At 43.8% G+C, this 15,719-nt stretch overlaps 1 protein-coding gene across 1 annotated transcript in view; it reads left to right on the top strand.

Annotated features, from left to right (window-relative positions):
* Positions 1–13,758, top strand: part of HS3ST6 (heparan sulfate-glucosamine 3-sulfotransferase 6) — a 72,134-nt gene extending 58,376 nt beyond the window's left edge. The window contains exon 2 of the mRNA XM_087728912.1: positions 12,863–13,758. Coding sequence (XP_087585038.1) covers positions 12,863–13,481 — 619 coding nt within the window. The 3' untranslated portion in view covers positions 13,482–13,758. The remainder of the gene's footprint in view (positions 1–12,862) is intronic.
* Positions 13,759–15,719: the final 1,961 nt, after the last annotated feature.

Raw genomic sequence — 15,719 nt, 5'->3', positions numbered from 1 at the left:
AATTCTCCTTCTTACTACGGTTATTGCCATTCATGGAATAGAATGTGCTGGAAGGGACCTTAGAGGTCTTCTAGTCCAGCCCCCTGCTCAAGCAGGTGAACCTATACCATTTCAGATATGTGACTGGCCAGTCTCTTCTTAAAAACATCCAACATGGTTTTTAAACTGATATTGGCCTTCAAATAGAATGGAATGGAATGGAATGGAACGGAACGGAACAGAACAGAATAGATCAGGTCTGGAAGGGACTTTGAAGGTCTTCTAGTCCAGCCCCCTGCTCAAGCAGGAGAACCTATACCATTTCAGATAAGTGACTGGCCAGTCTTTTCTTAAAAACATCCAGTGATGGAACACCCATGATTTCTGGAGACAAGCTGTTCCACTGGTTAATTGTCCTCACTGTTAAATTTCTCCTTAATTCCAGGTTGCTTCTCTCTTGGATTAGTTTCCATCCATTGTTTCTTTTCTTGCCTTCTGGTGCTTTGGAGAATAATTTGACCTTCAAATACTGGAATACTGCTATCATGTCAACTCTTCTTTTCTCTAGACTAGCGAAACATATTTCCTGCAACTGTTTTTCATATGTTTTAGTCTCCAGGCCTTTCATCATCTTAGTTGCTCTTCTTTGAACTTTTCCCAAAGTCTCAACATCTTTTTTGTAGTAGGGTGATAAAGCCTATTTCATTCAATAAAATAGAAAACAGGCGGTCCTCAACTTTCAACTACCCAAACTTTGTGTTTCTACGCGAGACCATTGTTAAGTGAGTTTTACCTCATTTTACGACCTTTCTTGACACCGCTGTTAAATGAATCACGGCAGTTGAAAAGTTAGTAAGTTGGTTGTTAAGTGAGTCTGGCTTCCCCAATGATGTTGTTTGTTAGAAGGACGCAAAACAGGATCATGTGATCTTGTTGGGTCATAAATATGAACCAGATTTGGATCACATGAACAGGAGGATGATCCAATGGACATAATGGTGAAAAAAACATTCATGAGTCACATGGTTCAATGCCGTTGTAAGTTTGAATGGTCACTAAGGGAATTGTTGTAAGTCAAGGACTGCCTGTACCATCCTGGCAGGAAGGTGGACTTCAGCGGTCTTGCCCCAGCTGTTGTTGTGTCCCAGTAGTGGCCAGCGTAGCTGCCAGCAGATTCGGACAGTGAGGAGCTTGGGGAGAAACATGGGCCAGTCCTGGAGTCTGGGGAAGGCTCTGATGAGGGCTCTGTGTCGGAGGCAAAGAGAGGGCCAGAGCAGTATGCCAGTTATCAGCTGCCTTTGGAGTCAGAGATCAGTGGGGCAGAAGAACAGCTGGAGCCTGTTCCCAGTGTGCGCATGCACAGAGCTGCCAGATGAAGGGAACAACGAAAGAACAGGGGTCGACTTGGGAGTAAGGCCACAGGTGGACGATGAATTGCCCCTTCCAGAGGAAATAAAAAAGGAGCGAAAGGGGAGTGGAGTTTGCAGGAGACAATTAGTTCGCTTAATTGGTTCGTGACTCTCCGAGACTCTTTGCAAAGTTCTGCAGATATCAGCCTGGCAGCTCTCCAAGCCAGCGAAGGTCTGTGACTGTAAATCCTCCCTCGAAAGACTTTGCTGGATGTGAATGAGCAGAATTCACAGTCAGTTAATAAAAGAGGTTTTGTCGGGATAAGGAGTTTGCTTCAGGCTCTCGGTCAAAACAGCTGCTAAGGGACAGCAACATTTTGGGCCATGTAGTGCAATCTGGAGAAAGCCCATTTTAGCTTCATTTGAGCATTGCAGAAAGTGATTTTCCTGGGTCCACAAAGGCTGTCTTGTTTCCGCAGACCTCCTCCCTGTCTGTATCTTGCAATTGATATGCTGATGTGGGGACTTTTCTGTTTCCAGAGGGAGGGAGTAGCAGGATGAAACTGCCCATATCTCTCTGGCCTTTGCCCAACCTCTTTTCAAATGGATCCCATTCCCTAGCCTGGTTTACATTTTTGGTACAAAAAAGGTTCTGTCACAATTAATCTTGAGTTCTGCCTTTGGAAAACATGCTGCTTCTAGATGGAGAACATAACCCTCGGGGTGGACACAACTGTGTGAAAATGGTGGCAGGAGGCTAGTCATTGAGGCCACAAAACTGAAGCAAATGTTTGTCTCTGTAGGGTTTCAGTGAAGGCTTCTGTTTTCTTGTTTGTGAATAGAGTAGAGTAGAGTAGAGTAGAGTAGAGTAGAGTAGAGTAGAGTAGAGTAGAGTAGAGTAGAGTAGAACAGAACAGAACAGAACAGAACAGAACAGAACATTGAACTTCCCTGAGGCTGGTGATTAGAGTTGTTTTCTACAAAGGGGGAGTCAGAGAGACAAAGAGTGGCCCGCGCGCCTTTCATATATCTATAAACCAAAATAGCAATAATACATTCTGGATTAGTGCGCTTGAGATTGTGATTTTATTTTATTTAAAAATGACCGGCTTAGTTCAATGTAATAGCTGTGTTGCACCTGTCTTTCACAGTACTCTTTTCAAATTTGGATACTATCCCCTTTGTAAACAAATTACTAGTCTACATAGACCGATTACCTATCTAGAATCTCTAATCTGTGCTCTCCAAGCAGAAATTAGGTGCCCAATTCGGCCATTCCACTCTACGGAGATGCCACGCTATCAGCCCCCTCTACTGCAAATATCCTGCAGGAGAAGAGCAGTCTAGACAACTGTGGGATCTGGCAGGGTGAGAGCTGTGAACCATAAACACAAAGCTTTTGCTGTGACCCAGCATAACAGATATAGCACCCTTGCTGACCTTAAAGGGGACACTAAAGAGACAGGTCAAGGTAGTTGTGATAATGATGACTCAAATAAGCAGGGAATCGTGGTCCAAAATGAAGAACTTTCTTTGGAAAGGGGAAATGGGGACCCAGGTATCACACATCATTCGCACAAGAAGATCATGGTATGTAAAAGGAAAAGTCACCTTCTGGTTGGTGATTCAATTGTAAGGGATGTAAATTTAGGAAAGGATATGGAGGTTTTAAAAGAGGTCAGGTGTCTGCCAGGTGCTACTGCCAGCAGAGACAAGAGGCGTATTCTTAAGATAGTTAAGAATGCAAGTAAGGACTGTGACGTTGATGCTATTATACAACTTGGCACAAATGATCCATCCCAAAAAGATGTACTTTCTGTGAAGAATGATTTCCAGATCTTGGGGTATGAATTTAGTAGTGTAGGTTGTAGGCTTATCGTTGCAGAGGTTTTACCAGTATATAAGGAACAAAAAGGGAAGGGCCAGCGTGTAGCAGAGTTTAATGTGTGGCTAAAGGAGTGGTGTAAATGGGATGGCTTTGGTTTTATTAGTCATGATGCCTGCAGCTGCTTCAATGAAAAACTGTACAAAAGAGATGGTTTGCACCCATTCAAGAAAGGGACTGAGTTACTTGACATTAAATTTACAGATTTTCTGGATAAACATTTAAACTGAACAGCGGGGACAGAGAATTAATTGATACAGAACATTTCTGTCCCCAGCAATCTAAAAGTCATAAATCATCTATGTGCATGTAACATGTTTGGGTAAGATTATCACTCCTGCTGTCAAGCAAAACCAAGCATTTAATAGCATTTAATCCAACTCTGCTATTGTATTGTATTGTAGAACTAAGAATAGGATAGGATAAGATAGAGCAGAACAGAACACAGCAGAACTAAGAATAGAATAAAAAAGATCTAGGAACAGAATAAAACAGAACAGAACAGTACATGGAAGGGACCTTGGAGGTCTTCTAGTCCAACCCCCTGCCTAGGCAGGAAATCCTACACTACTTCAGACAAATGGTTGTCCAACATCTTCTTAAAAATTTCCAGTGTTGGAGCATTCACAACCTCTGGAGGCAAGTTGCTCCATTGATTAATTGTTCTAACTGTCAGGAAATTACTCTTATATTGTAAGAGCTTTGAAAGGCAACAGTTAATAATCAAAAGACATGATTTTTGTGGATTTATTTTATTTTTGTTGTTGTTCCTTCAAAGCAGAAAAAAACCAACCCAAATGCAGGTAGTCCTGGACTGACAACATTTAGTAACCATTTGAAGTTTCAACAGCACTGGAAAAAAGTGACTTACGAGTCCGTTTTTCACACCACTTACGACCATGGCAGCCTCCTTTGGTCACGTGATGGAAGTTCCGGTGCTTGTCAAACAGTTTCATATTAATGACAGTCACGGTGATCCCCTTTGGTGACTTTCTGATAAGCAAAGTCAACGGGGAAGCCAAATTCACTTAACAACCGTGTGACTAACTTAGCAAAGCCCACGGTTCACTTAACCGAGGGGGCAAGGAAGATCGTAAAACAAGGCGCAATTCACTTAACCAATGTCTCACTTAACAACAGCAAGGTTGGGCTCAGTTGTGTTCGTAAGCTGAGGAGGACATTTTCTAGTGATTCAGTGCAGGTGGACAGAGCCAAATGATAGCAACAACGGGTGAGTCTCTCTTCGTCCGTCTGTTTACAATGCTGCTTGTTCTGACCATCCGTTCTCGGTTAACTCTGAGCTTTTAAAAAGAGAACAATAGAAATTGTGCAGATTCTGCTGTGAAAATCTTGCTTCCTCCCTGCTAATTGGTTCTTCCTGTGGAATTGGAAATAAATGCAGATGCTCCAGCCACATGAAACCAAGTTGGGAGGAAGGATTTGAGGAAGGGTTTTTTAAAAAACAAGCAAACAAACTTTCTGTAAAAATCAGTAAAATGCTGTGAGGCTGGCTATGTAGAGGTTATATCTACAGAAAGTTCTCAGATTACGACCTTAATGGAGCCCTACATCAACAACGGAAAGGAGGAAGGATGAGGAGGAAAAGGAAGAAAGGGTAAAGCAGAGAAAGTAAGGGTGGGGAATTAAGACTAGGAGAGAGGGTAAGAAGGAGAAGAAGGGAAAGAGAAGGGAAGAAGAAGGCAGAGAAGGGAGGTTGAGAAGATAGAAGGAGTAAGGTTGTTGCGAAATAAGATGGAAGCATGGGGTGGCAAGAAAGTGACCCAGACTGGTGTGTGTGTGTGAGTGTGTGTGTGAGTGTGAGTGTGTGTGTGTGTGTAAAATGAGTATAGAGGTTAATGATGAATAGATAAATGTTAAATAGCAATTATAAGAATGCACATCTATGAATGAATTTGAAAGGGAAAAAATAAAAAAAACTATTTGCTTGGAATGGAGCCCAACATTTCTGTTGCTAAGTGAGATGTTTGTTAAGCGGATTTGGCTCCCCATCCACTTTGCTTGTCGAAAGGTCACAAAAGGGATCGCATCACACACACACACATGGGACACTGCAATATGAACCAACGGCCAAGGCTCTGGATTTTGATCGCCTGACTGACCTGGGGATGCTGCAACGGTCGTAAGTGTGAAAAACGGCCACAGGTCGCTTGTTTCAGTGCTGTTGTAACTTCAAACGGTCACTAAATGAACTGTTGTAATTCGAGGACCACCTGTAAGAGCAAACTTTAATCTGAAGTATTTAGGGGACCACCATTTCCCCCCAGGGGTGTAAGTTGAGTTCTTTTTCAGGGGGGCCTTGATGTGACAGGAAACATTCCCAGAGGTGTTTCTGGCACTCCCTTCCTTCCTTCCTTCCTTCCTTCCTTCCTTCCTTCCTTCCTTCCTTCCTTCCTTTCCTTTCCTTTCCTTTCCTTTCCTTTCCTTTCCTTTCCTTTCCTTTCCTTTTATTTGGTCAATTAACCCTTTGTTCTTTATTGACCTCAGGTTGATTTAATTAGGCTTGCAATATTTAAAATATTCATCGGATTAATCCATTAGATCAGCGAAAATGTTGGTGGTCTGCAGAAAAATTATTTGCATTTTTTATATGGCACTAAATCAGGGGTCCTCAAACTACGGCCCCTGGGCCGGATACATGCAATGAATGCTTGTGTTGCTGCAGAGAGCCTCCCCCTTCGGGGGTTTTTTGTGTGGACCGGGAGGGCAGAAATTCTGACTTGGGGTCTGCTTCAACCTCCTGGTGCAGGGCTTTGGGCGAAGGCTGGAGGGAAGCACTGCTGGTGGCGAAGAGCCAGAGGGCCTCGTTCCAGTGGGGCTGCATCATGGCCTGGAAGTGGCTGACCATCTCAGCCCGCTGAGCCTCCATGTGCCAGTATCTGGACTTGCCCTCCCGCAGGTCTTTCCTCTGCTTGAAAAGCCTATGCTGATAGTCCTCAGTGAGGTGCTTCTCCTGAGCCTCTTTCTCAGTCAGATCCAATTTGAACTGAGCTGTTTTGCCAACTCTTTCTCATGGTGGCTGCTTAGCTCCAACAACTGCTTCCTGTTGGGACCCTAAGGAGCCCGGGAGGACAGGTGAGGAGTGAATGGGAAGGGAGGGGTGAGTAGGGCCAGCGAGGCATCCCTTGGCATGTGACCTTGAGTTGGCCACACCCACTCAGTCACATGACCACCTAGCCACACCCACCCACCCAGTCATTAGGCAGATCATATTAGTGGTCCATGGGATTTAAAATTATGAATTCAGTGGTCCCTGAGGTTCAAAAGGTTGGTGCATTAGATGGTGTCAAGGACCCTAAGACAACAACTCCATCACAATTAATATCAGATCTGGCTCTGCAAACTAGAGGCCATTCTTTGGGCCCTAAAAAAAGATGGTTATTTCTCATTTTTGGCAGTCTAATTCTTTGTGCTTTCAGCTGTCGAATCCTTTACCCGTGACGATTGACTGTGGCTCATTCATCTATTTCTCTTAGATTCTGACATGTTTTTGGCCTGCTGTGTCTAGCTCGGGATGTTCATGGATCCGTTGATTATTGGCTGATTCAATTCCAACAGATACTAACTGGGTGGTTAATATGGGGGCGGTGGTGGAGGGGGAAGCAAGCCTGCAAAAGAAAACAACCAAAGTCACAGGTACCCCTGTTGCTTTCCCAGAGACGGTGGAAAGCCACGGTCCAGAGAGTTAAGCAACCGTTCTCAAATATCATGGAAAATTGAAATGCAGCAAAAGAAGGAACCCTGGGAAGAAATGAATGGGCTGAAAATATAATCAGGGTATTGTTATTTTCATGGTGTCAGTATTAAATCTTTAATAAGAGCGATGAGCCATCCCAGTCAAATGCTCTTCCAATCTATTTTTGAAAACCTCCAGTGATGAGGCATCCACGACTTCTGAAGGGAAGCCGTTCCACTGATGAATATTTTCACATTTAGGAGATTTCTCTTTAGTTTCTGCTTCTCTCTTTGATTAGTTTCCACCCATTGCTTCTTGTCCTGCCTTTAGTTGCTTTGGAGAATAGGTTGACCCTCTCTTGTTTGCAGTAGCTGCTCAAGGACTAGAAGACTGATATCATATCACCCTTAGTCCTTCTCTTCGGTGGGGTTAGGCATACCCTGTAATGGTTCATCATATGGTTTAGCCTCCAGACCCTTTATCAGAGCCGTGGTGGCAAAGTGGTTAGAACGCAGTACTGCAGGCTACTTCTGCTGATTGCCAGCCGCCGACAGTTTGATTCTCACCAACTCAAACTTGACTCAGCCTTCCATCCTTCCGAAGTTAGTAAAATGAGGAGGACCCAGTCTGTTGGGGGCAATAGGCCACTGCTTTAGTGCCAGGGAAGCAAGGACTGGCAGCCCCAAGATATCTTAGAATATCGAGAGAAGCTACTTAAAACTCTTTCCAAGTGATTTAATAAATGTGAATTCAATTTCGCATGACAACTGGAAAATACAAGATAAATAGCAATTGCAACTTAGACTTGTATACCACTTCACAGTGCTTTACAGGATTCTCCTAAGTGTTTCTAAGGTCTGCCAGGTATGGCTTGGCGCTTTGCAGGAATCCTGCCATCAAAGCTGGTGGGGGAGAGTTGGATACATGGGCAATAAAGCTGTGTGTATATGTGATGGGAAATAGAGGAGGGTAGACAGTGGTGAAATTTAAATATTTTTACTACTGGGTCTGTAGGCATGGCTTGGTGGGTGTGGCAGGGGAAGGATACTGCAAAATCCCCATTTCCTTCCCACTCCTGGGGGAAGGATTCTGCAAAATCTCCATTTCCTCCCCACTCCTGAGGGAAGGATACTGCAAAATCTCCATTCCTTCCCCACTCCAGGGAAAAGGACACTGCAAAATCTGGGGCCAGCCAGAGGTGATATTTGCCGATTCTCCAAACTACTCAAAATTTCTGCTACCGGTTCTCCAGAACCTGTCAGAACTTGCTGAATTTCACCCCTGGGGGGAGATGACAGGAAGACCAGTAAGCTCAGCACCAGTTTGCTCCGGAATCCAAAGCCAGACATCCTAAGAAAGGATGTCTATTATTCCAAAACATCTCTGTTTTCTCATAATTTCTCGACAAGTTCAGATTGGCTGAAGACGGACTGGTCATGGGAGGAGGGCAGGGAGGAGGGGAAACCTTTCTGTATCTGTTGGCAGGCAAAATCCAGAGCTAACCTGACTTTACTGCAGTGCGCATCCTTTTAGTAAAATAAATTTTCATTTCAACCCATTGGAGTCCAGGGTCTTTCTTTCCTGAGGGTTCAGATTGGGGCAGGCCTTTGCCCCCTTGGGGCAACCATGACCTGGATGACTGCGGCCAGTCAGCTCCAGCACGTATACGTGCACTAGCCTGCTAATTTTTGGCCTTGGTTTTCAGCTGTGTTTCAACCTCAGCCGTTTTTTGCCTCCGGAGGGAGAAAAATGGCCCAAGCGGCAACCTGGAAGTCTCTTCCCAAACTTCCGGTTTGTTCATTGGGCTGTTTTTCGCCCTTCAGTGGCTTCAGGAAAGCCTCCTGAAGACTCCGGAGGGAGAAAAACAGCCCATCGGATAACCCGGAAGTTGGAAATGGGCCGTTTCCAGCCTCGGGAGGGCCTCCGGGGGGGCAGGGAAGGATGTTTTCGCTCTCCCCAGGCTCCTAGAAAGCCTCTGGAGCCTGGGGAAGGTGAAAAATGGACCTACCGGGCCCACCAGAAGCCTTAAAATGGGCCGGAGGGGCAGGGGTGGCCATTTTTGCCCTCTCCAGGCTCCAAGAAAGCCGTGCGCACATGCGCAGGGCAGCAGGGAGGGGGGGTCATGCATGCAATAGGGCGCACGTGCGTCCATTTGGCACCTGAGGCGAAAAAGGTTTGCCATCACCAGAGGAGGCTTCCATTTTTAATCCTTTTCTCCTGACTTTAAGGAAAAAGAGAAAGTGGTTACAGACCCAAAAGTGATCACATGACCTTGGGGCACAGCAACGGTCATAAGTATGAATCTGATTATGGGGACGCTGCAAGGTTGTAAGATAGAAAAATGGTCATAAGTCACTTTTTTCAGTTGTAACTTTGAAGGGTCACTAAATGAACTGTTGTAAGTCGAGGACTACCTGTATTTAAAAGGCGGTGAAACTTTAATCACATTTGCATTATAAATGCAAATATCAAAAAGATTATTTAGGGCAGAGTTTCTGCAGCCCTGATCCCCGCCTAACTTCCTTTTGTCCTTCTTCCCTAATCCTCCTCTCTAGATTTCTCTCCTACATCTCTCTTTCAAGTAGGGATGCAGTGAAGAGATGTCATAAAAAGTATAAATGTAAACACTTAAAAGAAAGTTTGCTGGGAATTCTGGAAAATGTCCTTTTGAAAACCAGGAAAGAGAACATTGCTTTAGGAAAAAAATGGTTTTATACACCCTTTTAAAAAGCTGCTACAGGACAGAGGCAAGTTGACAAACTGCTCTGGTTTTAATTTTTCCTTTTATGGTTTTTTTTTTTTTAAATTATCCCTGCTTGGGGGGGAGGAATGTGGATTGAGAATGAGCATGAAGCAATTTAGACCTTTTAAAAAAAAGATGAGAGAGGACAGCTAACCTCTTTAAAACCAAGAGGATTTTTCTTACATCTTTCAAATGCATATAAAGCTTGTCTTATTTAATTCCATAAAATTGTCCTAATTTCTGGCCTCTAACTTCCATTAGGCTAATTGGCACAACACTTCCTGGGACATCTTTTTTTTAAAAAGCATGCACATGCATACAAAGAGAGGGGGAGGAAGAGGGGGGAGAGAGAAGAGAAGGGGAGAGAAGAGAGGGGGGAGAGAGAAGAGAAGGGGAGAGGAGAGAGGGGGAGAGGGGGAAGAGGGAAAGGGAGGAGTAGAGAGCGGGGAGAGGGCGAGAAAGGGGAGAGAGGGGGAGGAGGAGGGGGAGAGAGGAGAAGGGGAGAGAAGAGAGGGAGGGAGAGGGAGAGAGAATAGAGGGAGAGCGAGGAGAAGAGAGGGCGAGAGAGAGAAGAGGAGAGAGGGGGAGAATGTGGGGGAGAGAGGAGAAGGGGAGAGAAGAGAGAGGGAGGGGGAGGGAGCGGAGAGAGGAGAGGGAGAGAAGGGAGAGTGTGGGGGAGAGTGAGAAGGGAGAGAGGAGAGAGAGGGAGGGAAAAGGAGAGAGGAGAGAGGGGGAGAGGGAAAGAAAGAGAGAGAGGAGAGAGTGAAAGAGAGAGAACTGTATTTGTCCATAAAAACTTGCTGAAGGTGTTGACAGCTGTCCCGCCCAGTGGAAATGGTCACCCTGTGTCCAAAGCCTGGAAATAAGCGCACAAATGTTTGTCATGTAGAACCTGTGGGCACAACATGATGGGAAGAAGGGAGAGACAAAAGTGGCACCTAATTTCTTCAAGAATCTAAGTATGTATGTATGGAGAATAGGATCTTCAACAGATATTAGCTGAAGGAGATGCAGCTTCAAAATATCCATTCAAAACAAACTTGAATTTAGTCATCCCAGAAAATGAGTTCTCTACTCTTATCTGTTGCTTCTGCCTTTCTCTGCAGCTGCTCTGCTGTAACCCCTGCTGGCTGGTGTGTTGTGAAGTCGTGGCTTGTTTGGGGCATTTAGTTCCTTCTGTGGGATGGAGTTGCCAGTAGAAGCCAGACACTATCTTGAATTTGACTATTCAGTTCAAGACACTATCTTGAATTCAATAATTCAATGCAATTGAATAAGTGCAATGACTAATAATTATGCAATTGAATAATAATGGAATAATATCCAATTATCCAATTGAATTCAATTATTCAAGTCAAGACACTATCTTGAACTGAATAATTCAATTCAAATGAATAAATGCATTGGAAGAAGAATTATGCAATTGAATAATAATGGAATGATACCCAATTATTCAATTGAATTCAATTATTCAAGTCAAGACACTATCTTGAACTGAATAAGGCAAGACGAGAAACAATGGATGTAAACCAATCTAGCAGAGAAGCAACCTAGAACTAAGGAGAAATTTCCTGACAGTTAAAACAATTCATCAGCTTCTGCGGGCAACTATTCATCTTGGAACAACTCTGCTATGCATGACACCAAGGATAGATTTTCTGTGGTCCCTCCTTATCTCATGAGTTTTTTAATCCTCTAAGATTAGTTTCCATCCATTGCTTCTTGTCCTGCCTTCAAGAGAATAGGTTGGCCCCCTCTGAAGTATGGGAAGACTGCTATCATGTCACTCTTAGTACAGAAAAATACAGATATTTTTAAAGGAAGAAACCTTTTAATAATTACTTGGCTGAACTATTTAAAACACAAACCAAATGTGAATAAAGCCATGCGTAATTAAAAAGACTCTTCAAGGCTCTTTGCTGCTGGGCTCAATTTTCTGTGTCTACATTTTAAAATACATTTCTACATCTTCTTTCTACGTTTTTAAATACCAATTGATCCAAATAAGGGTGGACTTTAATATCCAGTCTTTGGCCATAATAAACCTGAACAACAAAGCTTAAATTTGTTCCTTTTGTTTGCAACATTGTTGAATGTCCTTAGAAAAATAGACAATAAAATCAAACTATTTTTGATTTTTGCTACCAACAAATTGTTGGTAACAATCGCTACCAACCTGCCTTCTACGGAGGACCTGTATAAAGTATTCTCTTCTCTTCTCTTCTCTTCTCCTCTCCTCTCCTCTCCTCTCCTCTCCTCTCCTCTCCTCTCCTCTTCTCTTCTCTTCTCTCCTCTCCTCTCCTCTCCTCTCCTATCCTATCCTATCCTATCCTATGCTATCCTATTCTATTCCATATTCTATTCCATTCCATTTTGTATTCCATTCCATTTCATTCTCTATTCAATTCTATTCCATTCTATTCCATATTCTATTCTATTCCATTCTATATTTATTCTATTCTATTCTAGCAACAATTATTAAAAATGGTTCTATTTCCGTTTTTGTTTTTTTTTAACTTTCATTAAATGCATTTTTTGACAAAATTAAGCCTATCCCATCATGAGAGACCCTGCCTAGGTATCAACAAGCATCATTTAAGCAAGGCTTTGATGAGATTTCTCAAAAAGAAAAGAAATGCAAGGTTTAAAATTCCAAGTTGCTTTTAAGAAAACCAGAACTAGAGCAACACCAAAGGTCTTGTCCCGAAAAAGTTACTTAAATGGGGAAGGGTTTATTTGGAGCTCCCAGTTCCAGAGGTGGTGTGTGTGTGTGTGTGTGTATGGCTGTGGCTGTGGCTGTGTATGTGTGGCTGTCTGTGTGTCTATGTATGTTCTAGCATAACTCTGGAAGACCTCAAGCAATTTCAACCAAACTTGGTGCACAGATTACTTACCCTGTGGAAACAAATAATGTGGGAATAAGACACCCCTAACACCCCTTTGGTGGGGGGTGTTCTGTTAAGATACAGCCTGTTATGCCTTAAAATGGCTTCTATGTGCTGCCGTAAAATGGCTTCTGGTAAGGAGAAAAAACCAACATGAGAAATTACGTTTGGTCCGGACATTTTCCCTCTATAAATAAATATCCAGGCAACGCTGGGTTATCATCTAGTTTTCCTATAAAAAAATCAATGCTCCTGCAGTTATCGTGTTCTGACAAACCAATGGAACGTGTTTATTTGAGGGCATCTGTGTGGCTTTTATCCCTACAGAAACCTGATGCCAAGGACCTTGGAAGGACAGATCACCATGGAGAAAACACCAAGTTATTTTGTGACCAAGGAAGCCCCGCGGCGCATTTACAACATGTCCAGAGACACCAAGTTGATCGTGGTGGTTCGCAACCCTGTGACTCGGGCTATTTCAGACTACACACAGACCCTTTCCAAGAATCCCACCATCCCCAGCTTCCAAAACTTGGCCTTCAAGAACCTGAGCCTGGGCCTCATCGATACCACCTGGAGTGCAGTGAAGATCGGCCTTTACGCAAAACATCTGGACCGCTGGTTGCGCTACTTCCCTCTCTCCAAATTTCTGTTTGTCAGCGGGGAGAGGTTGGTGAGTGACCCAGCTGGGGAAATGGGCCGGGTCCAAGACTTCCTGGGCCTCAAGCGCGTGGTGACGGACAAGCATTTCTACTTCAACGAAACCAAGGGTTTTCCTTGCTTGAAGAAACCGGAAGGGAGCAGCCGGCCACGGTGTTTGGGGAAGTCCAAAGGACGGCCGCACCCCAAAATCGACCTGCAGGTTGTCCAACGCCTGCAGGAATTCTACAGGCCCTTCAACTTAAAGTTCTATCAAATGACAGGGCAGGACTTTGGGTGGGACTGAGAGATCTCCTGGCACCAAGGAGGCAGATGGAGGCAATGGGAGGCCTTCTCCAAGGTCACATATTTCTGCTGGGCAAAGGTGCATCTGAAATGCCATATCCAAGGAACATTTTCTGACCCCTTACTAATTTATATAATTTCCTTCCAATAAGAGAGGATTGTTATGCTTACGGTGTACAGAGAAAAAGCCTTTGAGCCTTCCCCAGCTGAAGAGCAAAGGACGGGAAGCATAGATTGATTGAAATATTATGCTAAATAAATCTGGCCAAAAATGATAAGATTTCTGAATTCGTGTTGGGTGAGAGAAAATAAGTCAAAAAGAGCTTTCCTTGGGTCTGAAATGTCATCCGGTCAGTTTTCCTCTTACCTATGTGATTGATTGTACAGGTAGTCCTCGACGTACGACCATAATTGATCCCAAAATTTATGTTGCTAAGTGAGACATTTAAGTGAATTTTGCCACGTTTTACAATCTTTCTGACCACAGTTGTTAATTGAGTCACAAACACCTGAACCAGTTCCCAAGCCACCCCGGGCCACCGCCATTTTGGTTTTTAGTTACTGCACGTCACTAAACATTTATATATATTTTATGTGCGAAGAGCAATTTATATTGAACAGGGCAGGCACGTGCAGCATTGCGCATGGGTTGCAAACCGGTAGTAAAACCAGCAGCAATCCACCCCTGGACCATGTGGAGACCGCAACGGTTGTAAAGCTGAAAAACTTTACACTTTAAAGTAAATCACTTTATCAGTGCTGTTGTAACTTCAAAAAGTAAATCACTTTATCAGTGCTGCTGTAATTTCAAAAAGTCGCTAAGCGAACTGTCATAAGTCAAGGACTAGTTTTATTTCATGTGGATGATGTAAAGAAGTCAGGTTACAGTTTCACTCCAAATCAAATGACTGGCCTTCATGGTGGGTGGTGGATAGGACAACACCAACGTAGAATTTACTGAAATGAGTCGATGTGCTTAAAGTCTATATTCATTTTGGGAAAACTCTCATTGTGCTAACAATTTTGTGAGAACTTCTTGGTATGTCCCTGTTCTGACCTAGGCTTCCCCAGCAGCACGAAGCCGAGTCTTCATCTCGATAAACCCCTTTTATTTTATTTTATTTACTGTGAATTCTTCTCCAGCAAAGTCTTTCCTCCCCCACTGTCTTTCAAGATAGTTCACAATTACCTTTATCAGGCATGGAGAGTGGCCAGGCTGATATCTTTCAGACGCCGCAATACTTGGCAAGAATGCAGGAATGAACTAATTGTCTCCTGCAAACTCCCCTCCCCTTTTGCTCCTCTTTTATTCACTATGGGAGGGGCCATTCACCATCCATCTGTGATCTCACTCCCAAGTCGACCCTTGTTCCTTTGCTGTTCCCTTCGTCTGGCAACTCTGTGCATGCGCACACTGGGAATAGGCTCCAGCTGTTCATCTGCCTCACTGATGTCCGCCTCTGAAGGCAGCTGATAACTGGCATATGGCCCTGGTCCCCACTCTGCCTCCGACACAGAGCCCTTACCAGACTCTTCCCCAGACTCCAGGACTGGCCCAGGTTCCTCCCCCCCCCCCCAACCTCCTCACTGTCTGACTCTGCTGCCAACTCCATTGGTGGGCCACAACAATCCCAAAACTTTCTCATTTACAAAGAACCAAGATTAGTATGTTAATGCACAACATTTCAATTTGCACAGCACACATTGCATGCCCAGCATATGTTTGTGTGCAGTGTGAGAAAGCACAACTACCTATTCAGAATCCTCACACTAAAGTGAAATAAGGTGCTGCCACTTTCCCAAGGTCTAGGCTGCATATAAAGAATTAATAATCTCCATTTAGCTGAAGTAACCACTGGTCAAAGAAAAATCAAGAGTGCATTTTGTACAGCAAAAACACAGGCTGCGGGACAGTATTTCATTGGCGCTTTCAGCTCCTGACAATTTTAGCTTTTTTGAAATTTAAAATTCATAATTTCCAGCCATTATGACCAAGAAGATGTGCTTAAATGTACAACTGTTAGTTGCACACTATCTGAAAATCAAGGGGTCATTTTTTTCCCACTGAGATTTATGGGAAGCTACATTGAAGTCTCAGTGGCTAAGATGCTGAGCTTGTCAGTCAGAAAGGTCAGCAGTTCAGCGGTTTGAATCCCGAGCACTGCGTAACGGAGTGAGATCCCGTTACTTGTCCCAGCTTCTGCCAATCTAGCAGTTTGAAAGCGTGTAAAAAGGCAAG

Source organism: Thamnophis sirtalis, unplaced genomic scaffold (assembly GCF_051295495.1).
Source record: "Thamnophis sirtalis isolate CommonGarterSnake01/CBP01778 unplaced genomic scaffold, rThaSir2_p1.2 scaffold_14, whole genome shotgun sequence".
In the NCBI taxonomy this organism is placed as follows: Eukaryota; Metazoa; Chordata; class Lepidosauria; order Squamata; family Natricidae; genus Thamnophis; species Thamnophis sirtalis.
This window is presented reverse-complemented; position numbering and strand designations above follow the sequence as displayed.